Source organism: Gigantopelta aegis, chromosome 6 (genome assembly GCF_016097555.1).
Source record: "Gigantopelta aegis isolate Gae_Host chromosome 6, Gae_host_genome, whole genome shotgun sequence".
Lineage (NCBI taxonomy): Eukaryota > Metazoa > Mollusca > Gastropoda > Neomphalida > Peltospiridae > Gigantopelta > Gigantopelta aegis.
In genome coordinates this window covers 35,834,622-35,860,371 of record NC_054704.1, presented here as the reverse complement: position 1 = coordinate 35,860,371, position 25,750 = coordinate 35,834,622, and the positions used below count along the sequence as shown (strand labels likewise).

The 25,750-nt window shown below is 39.4% G+C and overlaps 1 protein-coding gene across 1 annotated transcript in view; it reads left to right on the top strand.

The window, feature by feature from the left end:
* Window positions 1-25,534, top strand: part of LOC121375823 (leucine-rich repeat-containing protein 74A-like) — a 30,050-nt gene extending 4,516 nt beyond the window's left edge. The window contains exons 2-13 of the mRNA XM_041503483.1: window positions 11,858-12,032; window positions 14,535-14,710; window positions 15,941-16,048; window positions 16,819-16,912; window positions 17,147-17,196; window positions 17,526-17,607; window positions 18,370-18,455; window positions 19,289-19,483; window positions 20,154-20,249; window positions 21,667-21,924; window positions 23,740-23,825; window positions 24,702-25,534. Of these exons, the coding sequence (XP_041359417.1) occupies window positions 11,858-12,032; window positions 14,535-14,710; window positions 15,941-16,048; window positions 16,819-16,912; window positions 17,147-17,196; window positions 17,526-17,607; window positions 18,370-18,455; window positions 19,289-19,483; window positions 20,154-20,249; window positions 21,667-21,924; window positions 23,740-23,825; window positions 24,702-24,738 (1,443 nt within the window). The 3' untranslated portion in view covers window positions 24,739-25,534. The remainder of the gene's footprint in view (window positions 1-11,857; window positions 12,033-14,534; window positions 14,711-15,940; window positions 16,049-16,818; window positions 16,913-17,146; window positions 17,197-17,525; window positions 17,608-18,369; window positions 18,456-19,288; window positions 19,484-20,153; window positions 20,250-21,666; window positions 21,925-23,739; window positions 23,826-24,701) is intronic.
* The last annotated feature ends 216 nt before the right edge of the window (window positions 25,535-25,750 follow it).

The window sequence follows — 25,750 nt, the reverse complement described above, 5'->3', positions numbered from 1 at the left end:
GTTGTGTTGCACTGGTTGGATCGAGAAAATACCTGCGACGCAAGCACCTCAGGCGAGCACTCAACCTACTGAGCTAAATCCCACACCATGGGTGTTCACTTGCATGTTGTCGGGCGGAGTTCACTTGCATGTTGTCGGGCGGTGTTCACTTGCATGTTGTCGGGCGGTGTTCACTTGCATGTTGTCGGGCGGTGTTCACTTGCATGTTGTCGGGCGGAGTTCACTTGCATGTTGTCGGGCGGAGTTCACTTGCATGTTGTCGGGCGGTGTTCACTTGCATGTTGTCGGGCGGTGTTCACTTGCATGTTGTCGGGCGGTGTTCACTTGCATGTTGTCGGGCGGAGTTCACTTGCATGTTGTCGGGCGGAGTTCACTTGCATGTTGTCGGGCGGTGTTCACTTGCATGTTGTCGGGCGGAGTTCACTTGCATGTTGTCGGGCGGAGTTCACTTGCATGTTGTCGGGCGGTGTTCACTTGCATGTTGTCGGGCGGTGTTCACTTGCATGTTGTCGGGCGGTGTTCACTTGCATGTTGTCGGGCGGTGTTCACTTGCATGTTGTCGGGCGGTGTTCACTTGCATGTTGTCGGGCGGTGTTCACTTGCATGTTGTCGGGCGGAGTTCACTTGCATGTTGTCGGGCGGAGTTCACTTGCATGTTGTCGGGCGGTGTTCACTTGCATGTTGTCGGGCGGAGTTCACTTGCATGTTGTCGGGCGGAGTTCACTTGCATGTTGTCGGGCGGAGTTCACTTGCATGTTGTCGGGCGGTGTTCACTTGCATGTTGTCGGGCGGTGTTCACTTGCATGTTGTCGGGCGGTGTTCACTTGCATGTTGTCGGGCGGTGTTCACTTGCATGTTGTCGGGCGGAGTTCACTTGCATGTTGTCGGGCGGAGTTCACTTGCATGTTGTCGGGCGGAGTTCACTTGCATGTTGTCGGGCGGTGTTCACTTGCATGTTGTCGGGCGGAGTTCACTTGCATGTTGTCGGGCGGTGTTCACTTGCATGTTGTCGGGCGGTGTTCACTTGCATGTTGTCGGGTGGAGTTCACTTGCATGTTGTCGGGCGGAGTTCACTTGCATGTTGTCGGGCGGAGTTCACTTGCATGTTGTCGGGCGGAGTTCACTTGCATGTTGTCGGGCGGTGTTCACTTGCATGTTGTCGGGCGGTGTTCACTTGCATGTTGTCGGGCGGAGTTCATGCATCATATTCAGGTCGAAATACAATCTAGTGTTCCTCAATAAAGTATTTTAATACAGGTACTTGTAGTTGAATACAAAATACCTGAGGGGAACAAATACATATTAAAGGCATTCCTTGCAGCTATTCGGTCTACTTACTCGTTCATGTGGCGGTAGCGGGTTTAATTTATTATCTCACTATCTACTGTCACTATCACAATAAAGATCATACTTATTTAAGGGAGACTACCCTAAATATTGAAACATTTTACTGTTCATGGAGTTACCCCCACTTCAGTATACTTTCACATGACTATGTCGACTAGCTCTGGTCCAATTTCCGGTCATTGTGCTCTAGTGGTGTCGTTAAACAAAATAAACTTCAACCTTATCATTCAGATGTATATTACAAATACCCCCAAACTCCATTAAGAGGGGTCAAAGTAGTGACTTCCTGTAGAAAAATCCAACGCTCCACCGGTTTGGCTAGAGGAACATAAAGAAACATGCTAATCAGACAAAGCTGTTTTTGAAAGAAAAAAAAACATTTTAAAAACCTTGTGGGAAGGTGATCTGGTTGACGTCAAAGGGAAATTGTATACTAAACACAAAAGAAACGCAAATATTAGTTTAATTTTCTATAATTTATTTAAATTTATCCATGTTGACCGTCTGTTTCTCGAAATAACTGTATCATGAAAAAATATGTATTTTTAAATAGTCGCATTTCTTTTACTGCGCTGTGTAGTTTTGTGTTTATAATCAGATCAAACTGAAGCACCTTGTTGTGACACGCAACTCAGAGCTCTCATTTGTCAGCCGGAAACAGATTAATGAGTTAGATAGAGTTAGAGAGGAAACCCGATTCTATCGCAAGGGCCACTCCTTGCGATAAGAAGTAAGATTCTAAACTGATAGAACATGCAGCAAATGTCATTGAAAATACCCAATATCAGGCACGGCGGAGCTGGGGGAGGGGGGGTTGGGGGGCTCTAGCCCCAATAATTCTGAATAAATTATTTTATTGGTATAAATCTTAAGGCAGAGATTCATTTCAGGACATCTAGTTTCGAAACCCCTAGAAACCTTGCTTTACGCCCTCGATCTCAGTCACCTGACCCACCCCACACCACCCCCAATGCCTAATTGCTTCCGCCGTGCCTGGATATGTTTTCTGATAATCTGTTTTACAAGTATCTTCTGCACTTCATCTTTTTTGTTAAAGTATTTCAAAATATACCAAGAATGCTTTTTAGGAGTGAAAATACAAATTATATTCTTTTATCGAATCTTTTGCATTGTTGTTGAAAACAAAAGCTGCATTATAAGCTTAATAACAGGTCTAATTTGGAGACCAATTTCTAGAATTGCTTCACAGTTTCTTAAAGCTGCAGTGTCTGGAATATTTTTATTATTTAAGCATATAGAATAAATGATTCAGTTCTGTTTGGTACATAAAAGGCCCACCACATCGCTATAGTTTCGCAGTGCTCGCTTATCTACATTATCTAGGTCAACTACAAACGCATTGGCCAGCTTTGTTTTTCTTCATTTAGCGGGACGTCAGTAGAACTGGGACTTTACGTGATTTGCGCAGGCGCTGAGCTTCTCACGTGATTTTGAACAAATTTAACTGTCTTGATCGAGGGGTCGTCTCATATCTCCAAAACATAGTTATATCCATAGAGGTATGGTACAACACCTTTCCAGGGGGCGGTGCGGGATTTGACTTGAAATTTTGACAGTGGCCAGCGGTTAGCATACGCGTTACATGTAAGGGGTGTTAATAATTACGTAACGCTCTAGGGGTAGAGGAAGAGGGTGTTGTGTTCGATTTACGTAACATTTTTCAAGACTATATGTTATTTTTATTCATTACTTAGACCGGCCTCGGTGGCGTCGTGGTTAGGCCATCGGTCTACAAGCTGGTAGGTATTGGTTTCGAAACCCAGTCGAGGCATGGGATTTTTAATCCAGATACCGACTCCAAACCCTGAGTGAGTGCTCCGCAAGGTTCAGTGGGTAGGTGTAAACCACTTGCACCGACCAGTGATCCATAACTGGTTCAACAAATTCCATGGTTTGTGCTATCCTGCCTGTGGGAAGCGCAAATAAAAGATCCCTTGCTGCCTGTCGTAAAAGAGTAGCCTATGTGGCAACAGCGGGTTTCCTCTAAAAAACAGTGTCAGAATGACCATATGTTTGACGTCCAATAGCCGATGATAAGATAAAAAAATCAATGTGCTCTAGTGGCGTCGTTAAATAAAACACACTTTACTCTTTTTTTCATTTCTTAGATGTAAAAAGGTGTTTTTTGGAAATACGCGGTCAATCTAGGATCGATCCCCATCGGCGGGTATATAAAATGCCATGGTATGTGATATCCTGTCTGTGGGATGGTACATATAAACGATCCCTTGCTAAAAACAAATGTAGCGGGTTTGCAAGGCGCGTGTGCAGGGATTTCAGCGGGGTTGGGGTTATAGACTGTGTTGCTCCCCCAGAAAATATATTTCTTTTTTTTTAAGCTTGGGCAGGTAAGGGTTTCGACCTCCAATACCCTCCCACTGCACATGCACCCGATTCCTCTCTAACATTATATGTCAAAATTACCAAATGTTTAACATCCAATGTTTAACAAAACAAAAAAAACACCCACCTAACTTTACCCTTTCCAAACGAAAGAATATTTATTTGAATTTGTCGATTTTAACACACGTAAAATTAAGAAGTGAAAACGTTCATTGTCTACTTTAGTATATTTTATTTTTAAAATATACACATGATCAATGTTTTACTAGTATACAAACTAAACTTTAAAAGTTCTACTAACACTTTATAAAATATTAATTCTGAAATAGGAAGGTACGATTGTCTATAATACATTGTCAAGATAAAACCGGTTTTAACGAAAGACTCTAGTACCGTATTCTCAACCGAACGTTCTTCGTACAGCGCAAGATTTCTCATTTCATTTTTTGATGATGATGATGATAACTAGTTTAACGTGCCCATATACCACTAGGGTTTCGAACACGCCTATCCCGAGTCCGACCTCCGATAAGATCGGTGGCCTGACTCGGGATCGAGGGGGGGGGGGGGGGGGGGGGGGGGGGGGTGAAAATGGGCAGAATTTTGAAAATAGCAATTAGTAAAAACGTTAATAGAATAAATCAAACAAAACAAAAAAAAGGTTACAAGCCAAAAGTAAAAAATAATTGACTGCTCGGCCGAATATTTATATAATTTGGAGCATTTTAGAAGGACAGTCCAAAATTAAATAAGAGAAAGAAGAGAGGATCGGACTATTTAATAATATTTTTAAAAAAGAAGTAATTTCGACATAAAATTTTGAACGCAGATCTAAAAGTTTAAAGTCCGATCGATATGTTCACGCGAGTGGCCTCGTTAAGGCCGTTTGGGTGCACAGCTTAAAGGGACGAGATGGGTTGCATCCCGTCAAGAAAACCCCTAGATTGACAGTCGATAGACGTTAAAGGTGTAGTGCTGTGCTGAAATACAGATCTTGAGAAGCCGGATCCGTCTGAACGAGAGAGAGTATCAGACTAGGGTATAGTCCAGTCGTCATGGTTTGGTATAGTGATGCGGACGGGCCCGACTCCGGAGGATACGAGATGGTATCACTATAAAGCAAGGTAAAGTCTAGAAAAAGAGTAGTAGGGGCCGACCCCGCTTCCTATTTCTTCTTAGAGTGGGGCGGTCAATCTTCCAGTGCTTCTAGGACAGGCTCGGACATGCAGAGACTAAACGCGAACAACTGTGGCGTTCTGCAGAATGGCCGTCATACGAGTCACGAAAAAAACGAAGTCGACAGTCAGACGGAGAAATGACGTGGAGGCAAGGAATCTCGCTAAAAAAGAATCCAACCTGGTGGTGCAGGCTGTCGAAACGAGAAGCGTTCCAGCGTTCAATCAGTTCCAATGGCCGCAGACGAACCCTACAATTTGAAATCGGCAAACACACGTGTTAACTGAAACTGACAACAGGCTGTCGTTTGTCATTTGCCGAGCAATGGCGGCACAGGCGACGAATCGAGCGTTGTCACGGGGATCCTATAATACCCGTAACTGAATAAAACACGATTATCCAAATATCTCTCCTAACTGTATATCTATTAGATCTCTCTGTAACGGGCAGTTATACCCGCGTGGCTCGTCTAGGTATGATCAGAGATAAGATCTTATATAAAGTATAAGTAATATAGCACGTTAGTTCACTAGAAAACACAACAAAAACACAATACACTTTGGAATTTGTATTAACCTACGCTGACAAATGTACTGCCGCAGTAGTTAATTAACAACAACAAATAATAACAACCCAGAACTGATCACTTAATTAGTTAATCTCTAGGTGTCTAGTTTACACAATATTGTAATCACTTCACCGTGACACAACACCCACACGTGTGATAATTGAGAAACGCTTCCAGGGGAACTTAATTAATAAAGGAATTACAACTCTATTCCTAACTGGTTAATTTTTAATTAACCCTAACTACTCATTCAATAATCTTGTAATAGAGACTTAATACTGGTACCTATCACAATAAAGACAATAACCTACAGTTTACCTAGGTCCTCTAGGATGACTGGCTAAGCTTTAATAATTTTAGCACAGTGAAGCCTACAATTTACTTCGTCTGTTTACCGGAAACACTGTCTAAATAATATTGGTATAATACAGTATTAAAATATTTAAAGTCACATCAATCACATCAAGATTATACAACAGAGCAGAAATAAAATATTTACCAGTCCAGTCGGACTAACGTTCCCCGGAGGCCGTCCAATATGTTTCTCCCTGATATCTCTAAAACCCTAGCTATTTATTATAAATCCAAATATCGCCTGGGGGCACATTGCGGTAACCCCCCTATCATGTGAGTTTTCCACAGAGACCAAGACGACATTTTTTTCTTAGATGACAGACATACTGTCGCCTAGTCGCCAAAATCACGGTCGTAAAAACCGCACTCGCGGAGGTATTACGTAACTACTGGCCACATGGCCTCCGCACTTGATCTGGGTGTGTATTGTGAACAGCTCGACCACCGTCGCGCGGAGGTATTACGTAACAAAGCCCATCTGGTCTTAAGTGCATATCGGGACTGCACACGGCCCTCTAAAACAATTAATATCGCCACAGGCGAAAAGAAATAAGAGCATGTTCCGTCACAAGCGTATACGTTAGACGATCTCCGTTCATAGCGAACACACACGAGTTTTTTAAAGTGCATTTGAGCTTGTATTTCATATTTGTACATATATAATATGGTAACCAGAGACTGTAACTTTAATTTCACGTATGTGCTTTCAGATTAAAATGTGTGTGTGTGTGTGTGTGTGTGTGTGTGAGTGAGAGAGAGAGAGAGAGAGAGAGAGAGAGAGAGAGAGAGAGAGAGAGAGAGAGAGAGAGAGAGAGAGAGAGAGGAGGGAGAGAGAGAGTGTGTATGAGAGAAAGAGATATAGTGTGTGTGTGTGTGTGTGTGTGTGTGTGTGTGCATGTGTGCATGTGTGCGTGTGTGCGTGCGTGCTCGTGTGTGTGTATAATACTATAATATACGTAATTTATATTGTCAGGCGCATGCCGCTGGGAGTTCACATAGATCTACACATATCTTCCAGTATATAACTTTCCTTGAGAAAAAAATTCTTTGGTATGTGAGAGTAGTCACTTCCAGCGTGACCAATTCCTGGTCATGAGTTCTGACGTTCGCCAAAAAATACCCTGCCTGGGGCAACTTTGTTTGAAACAGGAACAAACTGATATTTAGCCCTGTAAAGAACAAACACCTTCCCTCTGATTTAGCCCTGTTACAATCCTATTTTATGATTAATGAGCTGGAGTTGGTTTTATAATCTCGTGTTGGTGGAATTCAACAATGGAGCGGAATAATCCTGGTTATTGTAGCGTGATAACACTCATTTGTACAGAGTTTATTCTGCAGGCGGCAGTCTCTGTGAATTCTTGTGTTAACTTGGGTCACCACTGCTAAACGCCACAAACAATACACAATTCCTTTAATTCGCTATTGAGCTCGGTGTTCGTGGTTCTGATTGTTGGAGACGCACGGAAGCAAAACATACGTTGTTTTGAGGGTCAAGTACTCTGTTGTCAAAAAATTTAAATGTTTCGTGTATAAAATTGTGTGCGTCTGCCGATTCTATGGAACTTTTGTGCATGATGTCCAAAATTCCTCTATTAACAGGTTTCGTGTGATGAAATGCCAATTCTGGTAATTGGCCAATTTAACGAACGTCTTTTCTGTGATTAATCGCACGAAAGATCAGGTGATTGGATTTTTTCCCCGGCGGGTTGAAGGTGCAGGAAGGTGGGATATAAAGAAATATTTAATAGGAGACTTTTAGACATGAGATAGTGAAATGATCTTTTAACATAACGCTAAATGATCTCTTCTGGTTGACGATATAGTGTGTTGGACATATATAGTTCGCTGCACATCGTCGACTCAACATGGCTGTGAAGCAAGCTTTACTTCCCCAGTCTTTATCCGACAGCCCGGTAAGTCCTTTACTTTAACACACTTTTTAAAATATGATTTTGATGTTGCATCCTCACTGGAGCAGCTATTTGATGTTAAGTCTACTGACACTGGTTTAGTGATGTTACAGGGTTTATATATGTGTGTATGTATGTATGTATGTATATACCATCTAGACTCAAGCTTGTACCGAGATATGAATTTATAAAATGCTAACGGTTCTTTGTTTTGTTTCGTTTTGTCAAGAAACTGACGAAGATACCCGCTGCCACTGTATATGTTTTGTCAGTTTACAATTTAATATGTTGTTATAGACAGGACAATTCTAGTTTTATTGACAATATGTAGGTCACTCAAACAGTTTATTGTTTTTGTGCATGTATTGAGTTTAACAGTATACTTCCAATTCACTTTCTTCTTCTTTTTTCTCTTCTTCTTCTTCATCTTTTTCTTCTTAGTGACGTGTAAATATTAGTTTACCGAAATGTTGAGATATGACTGACATAGTTTAACACACTTACTTACACGCATTATGCTTGTTAGTTTTAGTGTTGTTTGATACAGTTTGCATGTTTTAGGGTGTTCCAGATTTATCGCGCCGAAATATTATTCACTGGTTTCGAAACTCTAATAAGTAATCGGTTTTCTGATTATTACGCTACGATCTTTGAGATTAACTGATTTTTTTTATTACTGAAATAAAAGATAATCCACTTTTACTAATCTGTTTCACCTACTAATCTCAAACCACAGGTATGTTACACACACAAAGAACATTGTTGTTAGAAATAACTAAATAGAAATGCTTCTCTGTTTTTTCTATAAGTATCTGAAATATGTTCACAAATAACACAACTAAAATACATTCATTCATTCATTCATTTTGTTTTTAAACTTTTCAGATTAATTTCTTTGTTTACTAATTTATTTATTTATTTTAGTTTATATATTTTCTATCCTGTCCTCTCACATCACATTACATCACATCATATCTTTTTAATTCTACTCTAGGCTAGACTATTTATTATTGTGTATAATAATATTTGAAAGTTTACTTTTACGACCACCTCACTGAAATAAGCCATATATATTAAGCAATTATGATAAAGCTAGTTTCAACTGATTTGTGAATTGTGTACTGCCGAACACACTAAGTATGTAGAATCCATATCTCAAGAATATTTCAATGAATTATGAGTGAATACTCCCCTGTGTTATAGTTGTTAATCAGTTATTGTTTATATAAGCGTACGAGACGAGGATAAGGGGAGGCAAGCTGATTGGTTTTTTCTCGTTCCAACCAGTGCACCATAGGCCGTGGTTTGTGTTTTCTTGTCTGTGGGGAAAATGCATATAAAAGATCCCTTGCCGCTTTAAAAAATTTTTTTAGCGGGTTTCCTCTGATGACTACGAGTAAGAATTATTAAATGTTTGACATACAATAGCCGATGATTAATTAATCAATGTGCTCCAGTGGTGTCATTAAACAAAACAAACTTCTTCTATTGGTAGTAATGCTAATATGAAAAAAAATCACAGTTTTTTTCTTCAGATTCGGGCATTTTCATTTATTTCCGGCAAAAGTCAGCCTGTCCCCCCACCACTACCACACACACACCCTACACAAATGGGAACCCGTACACGTATGGTTTGTCTTGCTTCTGTAAAGTTATCTGAACTCTTGCAAATGTAATGTATGGTTACTGAAACAAAATCACCAGACGTCGCTAGTCCTTACTGTTTCTCGAAATTGGGATACTGAACTTATGAGGGACAGTCAAAACGTTCCCTGAAATTAGGCATCAAAGTCTGGTAAACCATTATATGTTTGAGTTTTTCTGAAAGTTTGTTGTTTCATACAACTGTCCTATCAATAACCCGACTCTTCTTGTTTATATATTTACATGTTATTGCTTGACAGAAACCTGCCTTCCTGAAACTATGAGTTTGATCAGATCACGTTTCTCATCAAGGGAAGTAAAAATGTTAAATGATATTCACAGCATACGATTATCAGTTATTATATCTTCTGAAATTTGAACGCTTTTCGTTGTGGTCCTCGGTTTGAAGATGATGGAAGTCTGAAGGCTGCACAAATGGTGGTTGATGAGCCATCCAAAAGAGTTTTAATTTTCTGGCATCAGTAGTTTGCAGAATAATTGGGCCAAATACACTGGTGTCGAGGATGATTTTATTCAAAAGTAATATAAGCCGTGTTCACACTTACACAAGTTAAACTGGTTTAACTACATTGGTTTAGCTAAAACAGTTTTTGTTGGAAATGACAAACGTTCACACGTGTAACAGTTAAACCGGTAGAAGGCGGGAGTGTAGTTATTCGCACTTGCGCAAGACATCAAAACAATATTATCATACAACCATGCTTCCTATTGACCTGGTAACCCCTACCTGATAATTCGAAGTGTTATCATGTCACTAGGAAGTGTTATCATGTCACTAGAGAATGAGTTGTGCGCATGACGAATCTTTGCTCAATTTTCAGGTAGATCGTTTTTGTCGTTTTTCAAACATCCATTTACAGCAATAATTGTTGAACTGCATAAATAAATATAACATTTACACTTCCTGTAACATCAAATTACCTCTTATTTTTCAATTCTCCATTATTCGCTCCCATTTGGAACTAGCCAGCGTTTTTAATTAAACATTTTGAAACAAAAACGCAAGTAGTTTCCTGCAAAGAATGGTTACATTGGGAACATCACAGTCGCTAGCAGTCAGTAATGTAGATCTTCAGGTCATACATAAACTTGAGTTTATATTCACAGAAAAAGGTACACAAATTGTAATGTGACACAACAGACTTTGAAATATAATCAAAGTATTTTATTTAAGAATTTGGAAACACATAACGTTTAGGCTGGCTATGTCATTCCCAAGATGCTTTTGGGGCACCTGCTATTGTCCGACTTCATTTTTTACGATCCCCCACCAAACCTCCCTCAAAGTTCCCATGGCATTCCACCTCATGTCACTGCCCCCCCCCCCCCCCCCCCTCCCCAATGGATTTTCTGGATCCGCCACTAGTTATACCGGTATAGTGGAAAGATCGCGTTCACACGTACTTTAAACTGGTTTAGTTCTACATTGTTGTAATAGTTTAGTTCAAGTGTGGACGCAGCTGCCACCCCTCGTAATTTGGGAAATACAGTTGTGAACGTGTAATAACTCTCTTCATTATACACATAGCTTTGGAATATATAGATCTACACAAACCATAAAAGTGATATTCAGTGTAAATATAAAAATTATATTTATATTTTGGTAAACAAATTCATTATTCAATTATCTCCTTTCTAAATTATTACGTTCTAATTATTGAGATGAGTGTCGGTTCATCGTTTTTAAGTTTGAAGATTGCCAATGCATCTGATCGAAAAAAAAAAAAAAAAAATGAAAGTTAAACAATTGTACCTATAAAAAAAATAGATATGAAGTGCAATTACGATAAAAAATATAAAACTGATTGAATACGAAGCTAAATAGTGATGACACAATGTCATGTAGTTGAGTGTATGTTAAAGTTTAATTTGTTCGATTCTTGTTGGGGGGTTGGGGTTGGGGTTTTTTTTTTTTTGGGGGGGGGGGTAGGGGAGGATCGCTTTGTTAAGTATGTTTGCACAGCAGTATTATTAAATAATTATTAATTTAATAATTAAATATAGATAATCTTTATTCATATTTCTTTTAAAAAGTCCATGGTCAAGTACATTTTCTGGAAACGTTCCAACGGAACAAATATATCAAGACGTTACATGTTTTCGATAGGATAAGCGAAAGATATAACACTGAAAAGCGAAAGATATTGTCAAATTTTTTGAAAGATGTATATAATAAAACTACCATTCCATGATGTGTTTTTGAATACCATTTTTATGTCAACTCGTGATATGAGAAAACCATATTTCCATTCATTGTTCATTTGTATATTGAAAATAAAGGATTTTAAAACAAAATAGTCAGGGTAATAAATAGAATAACAAACTCGGTACCAGTTATTATAAAGTTTATATCCCTCGTGAAATAATGTTCACATGTCACTCGCTAAAGGGAAGGACTAGTGAACCTTATTTCACTCGGGACATAAATTTAATACTAACTGATAACTCGTTTATTATCCTCTGTTTGTAGATACGGCGGAGAAGTAACAGCACGACCTCGAGCCGCTGGGAGAGTCGTGAACAGCGCCTGATGTCGGCGCGCCAGGAGGACGCGGCTCTGGTCTCCAGACCGGCCAGCAGCAACAAGGAGACGAGGGAGCTGGAGAAGAAGGAGGAGGAACTCGACTCGGCGCTCGACCTCTCGTGTGGGTGTTAGGATTAGTGCGGTGTGAGCTAATAGCCTCCATTAGAAACATACTTATCTGCCCTTGATTTGCATAGCGCTAAGCGGCCCCAATCAGCCACTAAATGACTTCCGGCGCGTTCACGCTCCAGTCGCTTGCAACAAAGGCCCTTTGTTACTACTGAATTGTGGAGTATTTTTTGACGTCACTAAAGTTTTATATTACTATTACCCATAAAGAGAAGACAGGGATATCGTCTGGTATTTCAGAGTGTTTCGCTTTGCACCTCACCACAACCGGCCTCTGTGGTGTCGTGGTTAAGCCATCGGAAATTAAGGCTGGTAGGTACTGGGTTCGCAGCCCGGTACCGGTTCCCACTCAGAGCGAGTTTTAACACCTTAGTGTATAGGTGTAAGACTACTACACCGACTTCTCTCTCACTAATGGCCGAGACGTAGTCCAATGGTACAGCGCTCGCTCGATGCGCGATCGGTGTGGGATCGATCCCCGTCAGTGGGCCCATTGGGCTATTTCTCGTTCCAGCCAGTGCATCACGACTGGTATATCAAAGGCCGTGGTATGTACTACCCTGTCTGTGGGATGGTACATATAAAAAAATCCCTTGCTGCTAATCGAAAAGAGTAGCCTATGAAGTGGCGACAGCGGGTTTCCTCTCTTAATATCTGTGTGGTCCTTAACCATATGTCAGACGCCATATAACCGTAAATACAATGTGTTGAGTGTGTCGTTAAATAAAACATTTCTTTCTTTCTTTTCTCTCTCACTAACCACTAACAACTACTTAATCACTAAATCACTGTCCTGGACAGACAGTCCAGGTAGCTGAGGTGTGTGCACAGGACAGCGTGCTTGAATCATAATTGGATATAAGCACGAAGATAAGTTGAAATGAATGAATGAATCGATGCATGCATCTCAGAAGGGCTAGTGATCGCCATCGCTCGTTAGATTGGCTTTTGCGCTGAATGTTAGATGAATGTTGTATGAATGTAAAGTTTGTTTTATTTAACGACGCCACTAGAGCACATTGATTTTTTTATCTTATCATCGGCTATTGGACGTCAAACATATGGTCATTTTGACACTTTTTAGAGGAAACCCGCTGTCGCCACATAGGCTACTCTTTTACGACAGGCAGCAAGGGATCTTTTATTTGCTCTTCCCACAGGCAGGATAGCACAAACCATGGCCTTTGTTGAACCAGTTATGGATCATTTGTCGGTGCAAGTGGTTTACACCTACCCATTGAGCCTTGCGGAGCACTTACTCAGGGTTTGGAGTCGGTATCTGGATTAAAAATCCCATGCCTCGACTGGGATCCGAACCCAGTACCTACCAGCCTGTAGACCGATGGCCTAACCACGACGCCACCGAGGCCGGTGTGTATGAATGTAATGCAGAGCACAATATTTCGCGTAAACTGTCGTTCTGTCAGCATGTCGGATACACGTAACATCAAATTCACGCGAACCGCTAATCGGTTACGTGGTGAATCGCTACCGTCTACAATTAAAAGTCGCAAACTTAGGGATTACCCAAACCTTTTTCATATATTCCAAAAATGCATAGATTCTATGCCGTTGTATTTATTTATTTCAACTTATTTTCGTGCTTATATCCAATTAAGGTTTAAGAACGCTGTTTTGGGCGCACACTTCAGCTATCTGGGCTGTTTGTCCAGGACAGAGGGTTAGTTGTTAGTTGGTTAGTGGTTAGTGCGAGTGTAGTGGCCTTGCACTTACCCATTGGGTCCTCAAGAACTCGCTCTGGATTGGAGCCGGTACCGGGCTGCGAATCCTGTACTTACCAGCTTGTAGTCCGATGGCTTAACCACTGCGCCACCGAGGCCGGTTATGCTGTTGTAGACTGATTCTTGGGCACTGATGCACAGTACGCCAGTAGTGAAATTGCAATTAACTGGTTATATCATATACTTCACATACCAGAACAATCGGTTACCTGTAGTCCGTCCCACAGGGAAGGCCTTTTTTATACTATGGAATTTACTACAAGTTATTTATTTCTGAGCCGATTGGTTTGTAAATTGCACACAAAAATAGTATATTTTGTTATTTCCCAAACACTTTTACTTTTCTTCTTACGTCAAACCAAACTGAAATTATTTACTGTTTTTATTATTAATATAGAATGATAGGACAGACTATGCGTAAATAGCAAGAGAACCAACTTCTGGATACTTTAAATTTTGAAATATTCCCCCCTGGTAAAGACGACGGTACCAGTCAAATGCCGTCCCATCCAGTGCCCCTCGATGGCATATCAAAGGCCGTGGTATGTGCTGACCTGTCAATGGGAAATACATATACAAAACTTCATTGCTTATGATTAAAAAAAATGTAGCAGGTTTCCTCTGAACACTACGTGTCACAATAATTACCAAATGTTTGACGTCCAATAGCCGATGATTAATAAATCAAAGTGCTCCAGTGGAGTCGTTAAACAAAACAAACGTTAACGGTTGTTGTTGTTGTTGTTTTTCAGGTGACATGCCCCTGTACGACCAGACTGGTTTAAGAACGTACGATAAAGCCTGCCAGAAAGTGGGCGTCAACCCCGTGTCGAGTTGTCGTAAAAGTCTGGTCAAGTCGGAAGCTCTGGATCTGCAGTACTACGGACTGGGACCTCGTGGTACCATGACGGTTGCCATGGCGTTGTTGGTGAGCATGTTGAGCTCGCGTCTTTTGCTGGGTTGTCGAGTGGCCGGATGTACATCTTTGAATTGGTTCTGTGTTGATGTATTCACGACTTAGTATATAATATTATGTATCCCTTGGACTCTGTTTTGTTCAGAAACACGATTTTGGATATGCTAAGGACACTGATTTAAATTATTAGGTTATCACGTGTACAGTTTCTTTACCGAGAGTTTAAACATTATTTACAACTTGGTACCTAAATTACCCATTTTGGCAATTTCAGTGTATTTGTGACTGTCCTGGTATTTGAGGTACTCAAATATATTTTCTGTTATAATAAAAATTAAAACATAAATAAACATAAACATAATTTAAAAAAAAAAACGAAAAAAAAAAGCAAAGCAACAAACAAACAACCAAAAGGTACACACTTCGGGAATTCAGATTCACAGAAACTAGGGGTTACTCTCCCTCCCTAATCAATTGAGGACCAACACATTTACTTTTTGGTCCCACTATACGGTTTTTTAATGTGTCCCCCTCGCTAGACTGTAATTTGGGTCCGTAATTTAACTTCCTGACATCCAGCTTGTCATATCTCACTGACAAACAAACTTTAATGCATCTGCATATAAACGAAATGCTGTTTGACACTGGTAAAACATATCGTTTTAGGATAAACTGCAATTATACTACTTTCCATATTAGCTTCACTTGTTTTCTACATACAAGTATAATTTATGGATCCAAATCTCGCTAAATAAAAACAGGAAAGGCATTATTACCCAATTTTTATTTTAATTCTTCTCTATTTATTCATATGATTTTATTCTAAGTTCGTTCAACATAAAAATAAATGTTTAAAGGACAATATAAATATTGTAATTCACATCATGACATGTTTTGAGGAGTCCAATATCCAAATATCGCTAAATAAAAATAGCAAAAGCAATCATAACTAATTTTGTAATTTTAATTCTTCTCTCTATTCATTAATATGATTACATTCTAACTTCGTTCAACACAAAAATATATTTTTAAGGCTAATGATTACTTTAATGTACATCATAATATATTTTAATGAGTCCAGGAGCTTAATTAACTAAACTCTCGCAACTTTGCGATCCCATCGTGCAGTGCAAACATACTTGCAAAGATGATACACTGCTGCCTAAAAGTGCCTAAGAAAGCTTTATGAATTAGTCTCCACGAGTATCGTGCTGTATTTTACAAATGTGTTGTTGATTGTAGATAAACCAACAGATTACGATCGTTAACCTCAAGGCCAATGACCTGTCTGCTGAAGGAGGGCTGTACATACAGAGGATGATGGAAGATAACTCAACTATCACACACCTCGTATGTACCAATCATATACTGCACGACACAAGTCACAGGCACAAGAAGATTCCTTATTTTGTTGATTTAAAAAAGGCTTTAATCATTTTGGATATTGAGTATGAGATTTAAAATAAGTTCAGTTCAAGAATTGTTTTTAGATTATATTGTTGCAACAAAATCGTATTTGAGAAGTAAAAAGGAAAACCTACACCCACAAAAACTTAAAGGTATTTTTGGCTAGGTTTTTTTATATAAAATATTCGTGATTTTAAAAAGTCTTTAAATATTTTGGATATTTAGTATGAGATATAAAATATCTTGTTTAAGACATGTTTTACATTATATTGCATTGTTGCAAAACAATGGGGGTTTTTTTAGAGATAAAATCAAAACACCCACAAACATTTAAAGGTGCTTTGGCGAGGTTTTCTGAAATATACATGATTTAAAATAGTTTCCATTTAAACCTTTTGTTTCATTTTTAAAACTGAAAACGGGGGCGGAGGGATGTAACTATGGTCATTTAGGAACTGGCGTGTTGTACTTAATTAGAATTTGTTATTGGAATTGTATCCATATTTTTACATAGTAATAAGAAACTGTGTGTAGGGAAAAAACTAAATCATTACTGTAGCCAAAGATGAATGATAAGAATATAGACAAATACTGTACAGTTTAATTTTGTTATACCAAATATTTTCTTCAAAAACCAAACATTCAGATTCCTGTGGTATTTTACTGGATTCTGTGTTTTCTTAGATGCCAACATTTTATTTTACTGCTTGTAGAACATTGCTGAGAACAAACTAGGAACGCAAGGTGCTTTCAGTGTCGGTGAGATTTTACGAAATAACAAGGTGATCAAACATCTCGATGTATCAGGTAGGTGGACAGATACATTATTAAGTTATTTATTTAATATTTGGGCGTATAAGAGACTCTTTTTAAGTCTTTCTTTCTTTCTTGCTTTCTTTCTTTCTTGACTGATTTTTTAAATTGATTATTTACACATTCCTGCCATTCCAAACACAGACGCTAATAATAATAGATTTTATATCATTTTAAGAATTTATATCTGCTTCCATAATTTTGATTCGATATTTTCACTTTCTACAGGAAACAAATTTACAGATTCTGATGCAATTCATATTGCCAAAGCAGTTGAGGTAAATATATATTATTATATACATGTACATTTATTACGAAAGTTATATAACATTTATATCCTTTACTATATAATTTAAGATTTTTAATTATTAACAAAACTATACTATGAAGATGATGGCATTAGTGTAAACGATTAAACGCAACCTAGTAGAATAAAGGTCGTTATGGGCCGGAATTAAACGTAGATTAGTAGCATTAAGGTCTACAAAAAGCTCTTTAAATCTTCTGTCATCACCGTTTCGTTGTGGAAATAGTTTATGAATCATTGTTTTATGACAATTTGATCTAAGATACATAATTATATAGTATTTATTATTTTTTATTTCAGGATCACCAGGAATTAGCAACATTAATTCTGAGTCATAACCAATTTGGTGATTTGTCGTCAGGCACATTTGAACATATGATAGGTATGGTTATATTTACAAAACAAATCTGCTTTGTTTTTAAAGTTGATTCATGTCGTCTTGTCTGAAGTTGTTTATAAAGAAAAGAAAGAAAGAAATGTTTTATTTAACGACCCACTCACCACATTTTATTTACGATTATATGGCGTCAGACATATGGTTAAGGACCACACATATATTGAGAGAGGAAACCCGCTGTCGCCACTTCATGAGCTACTCTTTTCGATTAGCAGCAAGGGTTCTTTTATGTGCACCATCCCACAGACAGGGTAGTACATACCACGGCCTTTGATATGCCAGTCGTGGTGGACTGGCTGGAACGAGAAATAGACCAATGGGCCAACCAATGGGGATCGATCCCAGACCGACCGCGCATCGAGCGAGCGATTTACCACTTATAATGACCGTTACGTGCAGTATATAGGTCTGTAATAGTTTGTTTCAGGTTATCTTTAGTAGAACCTTCTGGTTACTCATTCCATTTGTAAGTACAATAAAAAAAAATGTGTGGTTAAACACGTTTTCCTTTTATTATTTAAACAGTCCTATCCATAAAGATATGCATGCAATTCTCGCAAGACTTGAGTATATATAATTTCGACAAAAGGATAATGCATACATTTTGCTGTTTTGACTTCATTTCATTTTTATTAGGTCATATACATGATTTCTGAGTTTGTTCGATTGTCTTTCAGCTGAAAACGGTTCTCTCCACTTTTATTAGGTTATTTACATGATTTCTGAGTTTGTTCAATTGTCTTTCAGCTGAAAACGGTTCTCTCCACAAACTTGACCTGAGTTGGAATCATTTTCGAGGTCCTGGGGCGAAGAGAATTGCACAAGGCTTATCCGTTAGTGTACTTTTAAATGATAATACAATATTAACGCTAGTATAACAGAATACATTACAATTGTGCATCTAGTAATAGCTTTGATTTTTGCGTTTTTGAAGATTTTCTTTCTGCGATGAAGTTTTCATTCATCAATTGTTGACTTATTGTTTACTTTCTGTTTGAAGAGATATGGCATGACCTCACAATCAACACAGTCAATTATCAAAACTGTGGTATTTATAGTGAGGCATAAGCGAAAAATAAACGACACCTCAGAGCATTTTAAACTATGACAATTCAGTGTCTAACACAGGGCTATTTTGACATTTAGTCGATAGAGACAAAGTTAGAAAACATGCTGTCGCCATATAGGCTATTTTTTATGATAAAGCAATAATGGATCTTTTATATGCACATTTTCATAGAGATAACAGTACATACCACAGCTTTTGATGTATCAGTTGTTGGACACTGGTTGGAACGGGGGAAGACGAGTCCAAAGAGGGTAACTGACCATGCGATTCGTCACATTTCAAGCGAGCGTTCTACCACTGAGCTACAAGCCTGATCACTTGTAACTAATAACTAATCCTTGACCCCAGTCCTGGACAGACCACTCATAAAACTGATATTTATGTCCACGACGACGTGCTTGAATAGTAACTGAATATAAGCATGAAAATAAATTTTATATAAACATTAAAATGAAAATTCTGACTCTTATGATGCTTTTGTTTTGATATAATATTGTCTAGAACTTGTCACCAAACTCGCACTGGTGCTCTTCAGTAAACGTCTTTGCTGAAAATTATCATCAGATAAAACCTTTCCTTAAAACTTAATTTTTTCAGGAAAATGTCTGCATTCGTTGTTTCTGTGGATCGTGGAATGGGTTTGAGGACGAGGGTGCGATTGCTATTGCGTCTGCGCTGGAACACAACTCGGTCCTCGAGGAACTGGATGTTTCCTGTAACAGGATTGGTCCGAAGGGCTACCTAGAGCTCATTCAGGCGTTGGACAAAAACGACACGTTGGAAATCTTACGGGTAATTTTCATAATTCATTATAAATTGCTCTATTTACTTGCCCGACGCTGAAAATCACTAGCCATGGGTGTCGGGCATCCATATTTTAATAATCCTGTCTGTAATATTTCTGCAAGTATCTGTTTTGTTGTTGACTGTCGGACTGTTTTATATTGTAATACTATAAACAGCTTTGTTGTGGTTGACACTTCTAAACTGTGTGCCAGTGTAGTTGTTGATGGTACCTTTAGATTATGTGTGTCGATGTTGTGGTTAATGCCTTTATGCTCTCCAGTGGAGTGTATATAATCTCTAGTAGGGGCGCAAGCCAGATTTTATCTTTATGTATATAGAGTAAGACAAAAAACATATTTTGTCCTCAAATGGTGTGTTTGTGTTGTGCTCTCCCCCTGGTTCCTTGGGGACTGTCACGGGGCGGGATCTAGCTCAGTCGGTAAAGGGCTCATCGTACTTGGGGTGTTGAGTCGGAGGATCGAATCCCTTTCGGTGGACTCATTCTCTGAAGGAAAACTGTGGCAGATTTTCTCTGAAGACTACAGTAATTTTGAAATGTTTCAAAATTACCGTAGATAACACAATAACCACTAAATATTTGACATCTAATAGCTGATGATTAATTAATTAATCTAGTGGTAACGTTAAACAAAAATATTTTGTTCTGTGGTTACAGGTTGGAAGAAACTACATCACGGATGAAGCAGCTACAGCCGGCGTTGAGCTGCTGACGAGGATGGACGGGGTCAGACTAAAACAGTTAGATCTCTCGGTAAGCGCTGAAGACGAAGACGCTGTCATGAAGGAAATGTTTTATTTAACAACGCACTTAACACATTTTATTTACGGTTATATGGCGCCGAACATATGGTTAAGGACCACACAGATACTGAGAGAGAAAACCCGCTGTCGCCACTTTATGGGCTACTCTTTTTCGATTAGCAGCAAGGTATCTTTTATGCACCATCCCGCAGACAGGATAGCACATACCACGGCCTTTGATATACCAGTCGTGATGCACTGGCTGGAGCGAGAGATAGTCCAATGGACCCACTGATGGGGATCGATCCCAAACCGACCGCGCATCAAGCGAGCACTTTATCACCGGGCTGCATCTCGGCTGAAAAAGAAGACCCTGTCATGATTACTGTTTTCGATATTTGAACCAATCTCGTTTTGTGGTGTTCACGCTTCGGTGTCATGAAATGCTTTTGACCATACATGTTTCCCGTGCCGGTCAGTGCCTTACGGCTGGTATATCAAAGGGTGTGGTATGTGCTGTCCTGTCTGTGGAAAAGTACATATAAAAGATCCCTTGCTACAACTATGAGTCTAAAATTACCAAATGTTTCACATCCAACAGCTGATGATCAATAAATCAATGTGCTCTAGTGGTGTCGTTAAACAAAGGGGTGGGACGTAGCCCAGTGGGAAAGCGTTCGCTTGATGCGCGGTCGGTCTGAGATCGATCCTCGTCGGTGGGCCCATCGGGCTATTTTTGTCCAGCCAGTGCACCACGACTGGTATATCAAAGGCCATGGTATGTGCTATCCTGTCTGTGGGGTGGTGCATATAAAAGGTCCCTTGCTACTAATGGAAACATGTAGCGGGTTTCCTCACTAAGACTTATGTCGTTAGCTCACAGCTGATGATCAATAAATCAATGTGCTCTAGTGGTGTCGTTAAACAAAACAAACTCTTATATATATATATATATATATATATATATATATATATATATATATATATATATATATATATATAAAAGATCCCTTGCTGCTAATGAAAAAAATGTAGCTGGTTTCTTCTACAACTACGAATGTATACAATTACCAAATATTTCACACATCCAACAGTTATTAATTAATAAATCAATGTGCTCGTGTCATTCATTCATTTTATTTCAACATATTTTCGTGCTTATATCCAATTAAGGTTCAAGCACGCTGTCCTAGGCACACACCTCAGCTATCTGGGCTATCTGCCCAGGACAGTGGGTTAGTTGTTAGTTGGTTAGTGAGAGAGAAGAGGGTGTAGTGGCCTTACACCTACCCATTGAGCCCTTAAGAACTCGCTCTCGGTTGGAGTCGGTACAGGGCTGCGATGCCTTAACCACTGCGTCACCGAGGCCGGTGTTGTGTCGTTAAACAAAATACACAAACGTTACATATTTAATTCTCATTTTCCAGGACGTGATTTTACTAGACGAGTTCGAGGACACGCTGTCGGCGCTGTACGACTCGCACCCCGAGCTGGAGGTCGCGTACGGCTACAGCCACTCGTACGGCAAGCGCAAGATGAAGACCTACAACGTCGTGGAGGAGGCGCTCTCCATCATCCACGAGTACCTCCGAATACACGACATGACGATGGCCGAACTCTTCAGTCGATTCGACGCAGACGGCAGCATGAGCGTCACGCACGACGAATTCAAAGAAGGGTTGAAGGTTAGTACACCGAAGTTCTGTATATCCGATCTTGACGCAGACGGCAGCATGGGCGTCACGCATGACGCTATCACAGATGGGTTGACGGTTAGTGCACCGAAGTTCTGTATGTTCGATCTGGACGCAGACGGCAGTATGAGCGTCACGCATGACGCTATCAAAGAAGGGTTGACGGTTAGTACACCGAAGTTCTGTATGTTCGATCTGGACGCAGACAGCAGTATGAGCGTCACGCATGACGCTATCAAAGAAGGGTTGACGGTTAGTACACCCAAGTTCTATATATCCGATCTGGACGCAGACGGCAGTTTGAGCGTCACGCACGACGAATTCAAAGAAGGGTTAAAGGTTAGTACACCGAAGTTCTGTATATCCGATCTGGACGCAGACGGCAGTATGAGCGTCACGCATGACGCTATTAAAGAAGGGTTGAAGGTTAGTACATCTAAGTTCTGTATATCCAATCTGGACGCAGACGGCAGTATGAGCGTCATGCATGACGAATTCAAAGAAGGATTAAAGGTTAGTACACCGAAGTTCTGTATATCCGATCTGGACGCAGACGGCAGTATGAGCGTCACGCATGACACTATTAAAGAAGGGTTGAAGGTTAGTACATCTAAGTTCTGTATATCCGATCTGGACGCAGACGGCAGTATGAGCTTCATGCATGACGAATTCAAAGAAGGGTTGAAGATTAGTAAAAATAAGTTCTGTATATCCGATCTGGACGCAGACGGCAGCATGAGCGTCACGCACGACGAATTCAAATAAGGGATGAAGGTTAGTACACCGAAGTTCTGTATGTTCGATTTGGACGCAGACGGCAATATGAGCGTAGATAACAAATTCTTAAAATCGACCCCTGTTAATACATGCCAAACAGAATTACATTTATTTATTTTATCAACATAGAAGTTAGATTTCCGTTCTCAAAGCGTGACAGTAATTTTGGTAACAGTATCAACTCTCTTTTTTTGTTATATATTATTATACTGTCTGGATTCTTGCGAGAAAACCCACTGGTGAAAACATTCTAGAGGTCGGTGTCCATGACCTTGAACAAACTAAAATTTGTCTCCTGTAGCTCGATGACGTCGAGTCAGGATGCGACATCTTATTACAATTGCTTGGAGTCGCCACATTACCACATTACTGTAATTGGATTCGTTGGTCTTCCGTGATGTCCTATGGTGTTTCTGGCTGTTGTTGCAGATAACCAAAATACGGTCATTTTGGTGGTTTCTCATTATCTGTCTGTCTTGTCTTGGAGTTGTAACCGGAAGATGGCCTATTGGAGGACGGTCACAAACACTTCCAGTCAAGTTAAATCGCTCATTCAACTATAGAATTGTTGAATGGAGCCTATGAATATGTCTTGCTACCAGTCGTTTTGAAATTCCAAAAGTCAGCATTTCTAATGCTTCCCCCACCCCTCCCGATCATTGCTGAGTCGTGCCATTGTTCAAATTGAGGACAATTATTCGGCAATCGATGTGTGTCATATATACGAGTATTGCTTCACACAATTTCATTTTCTTATCAAATTTAGATTTTTCTGCATTTTTTTTTTTTTTTTTGGCGGGGTGCAATTTTAGGAATAAACTTTAGATCAAAACTCGGAAAACCTCACTGATATGCTGCAGTGCACCTTATCATGTTATAATAATACATTCATGGATTTACATGAGATAATGTGTTTTTATCTATTACATTGAGATCATTATTAATTATCAATTAAATAAATTGCTAAAACAGATAATGAAAAATCGTTTGGTGTCGTTTTTTTATCAATTCATATTTTGTACTTTTCAGGAAGCAGCAATCCCGTTGTCCGAGGACCAGGTAGCTGACCTTATAATAGGTCTCGATAGAGATGGTGATGGCGAAATCGACTTCAGGTAATGACATGCAAGTTGTTTTCAAACATAGTTGAACGCTTTGAATCCACAAATGTCTTAACTAAAACTGTATGGTAAAACTGACGGTACGTGTTGCCCTGTTCAATACTGTGCAGCACGTCTAGCTACCAGCCTCTTTTGTGGACTTAAAACAAACATGACACTAATGATTTCTCCTTGGAATATTATATATTGCACATCCTGTGTTTATTTCATGTTAACCCGATCGTCGTGATGTCCTGAAGAACAAAGGTAGTTGTATACCAAATAGCACCTGGCAGGGTCACTTTGAATGTCAATCTAATTAAAATTAGCTCGACTATTACATGTGGATCTAACAGCAGCCAGTTGGAGCTCATGTCCACCAATCAAAACCTTACTTGCAGAATCATGCCAGTGATTATATTCATGGTGTACATGTTGCCTGAAATGTAGCAGGTTTAGCCACAAAGGTTACTATTGTCGTCAATGTGAAACGATTTGGTGGTATACACCCTATAACACCCTGGTTAGTGGTTAGTTGTTTCTGGTTACTGAACGAGATGTCGCTGTATTGGCCTTACAACCCTCCACTGAGATGGTAATGTATTGTGGGTCGAAGCTGGTGCCTGGAAGTGAACACAGTACGTACCAGCTTCAATCATTACGTCTCCGAGGCTGCGCAACATAATATTATACGCTTTTCTCACTCATATTCTATAGGACATGATACATTTTTATGACAAACTGAACAATAAACCTAAAATCAATCGGTTTACATTATCAATGTGTACTGTCGCTACTTTTACATCTTAGCTATTCAGGTTTTAACATGAAACGTCTTAGCTGTATTCTTTGATCCTAGCATTATTTATATACGTGTTTTCTTATTTTCAGTGAGATGGTAATAACAAATCAAGAAACCATGGGTTGAAACAACGGAATCTGACCGGCCATGTCTGGTTTATTTAAACAAAGACAATACATTTTGTGATGTTGTTATTTTCTTCAGAAATGGTTTAATAAGAAAATAAATATATCAACAACTATTTGAACTGAACTTTGGAATATGTATACAATTCGCATATGACATGGCTCTTTAAAGTCAAAACAGGAAATAAACGGACGTTTGAGTTATTCAGTATTATCTAAATATATTGCACATAATGGCTGAAGTGTTCTAAATACATTGGACTGCTCTAGTCTATAATACTGTCACCCAATACCCGATGTGTATTTTTGTGCTGGGGTGTCGTTAAACGTTCGTAATAATCTGTGGAAATTCTTGCTTGTGCATATTGATGAAAATTCATTGGACACATTATATTTTCTTTATCACATTTTGAGAATATCTGTCTCTGAATTGTGAGGATACAAGATTCATAAAAGGCGTTAATACTTTGCCAGGACTATCGAAGACGTCAAACAGTGTGTGCCACATAAGACAAATGAAGTACACAACGAGTGGATGCCTTAACATACATGCATGTATATGTGTGACTTTATATGTTTAAACAAAATAACTCTTGGGAAAAGAGCATGTGAAATAAATCATTTGTGAAAGACATCATTGTACAATGTTCCGATTTTGATTGCTAATGCGGTTTTATTACTTCGCCTGATACACACTTAGTGCTAGCACTGTTAAAAGACTGACGGCATTTGAATTTCTGCAGCCATGTTTGAATCATGTGTTTTAAAAAATATTAAACTAAATTTTTTAGAGACGATCTCTTATGTTTGTTTTGTGTTGTGTTGTGTTGTGTTGTGTTTTCCTTCACACGTACCGGCCTCGGTGGCGTCGTGGCAGGCCATCGGTCTACAGGCTGGTAGGTACTGGGTTCGGATCCCAGTCGAGGCATGGGATTTTTAATCCAGATACCGACTTCAAACCCTGAGTGAGTGCTCCGCAAGGCTCAATGGGTAGGTGTAAACCACTTGCACCG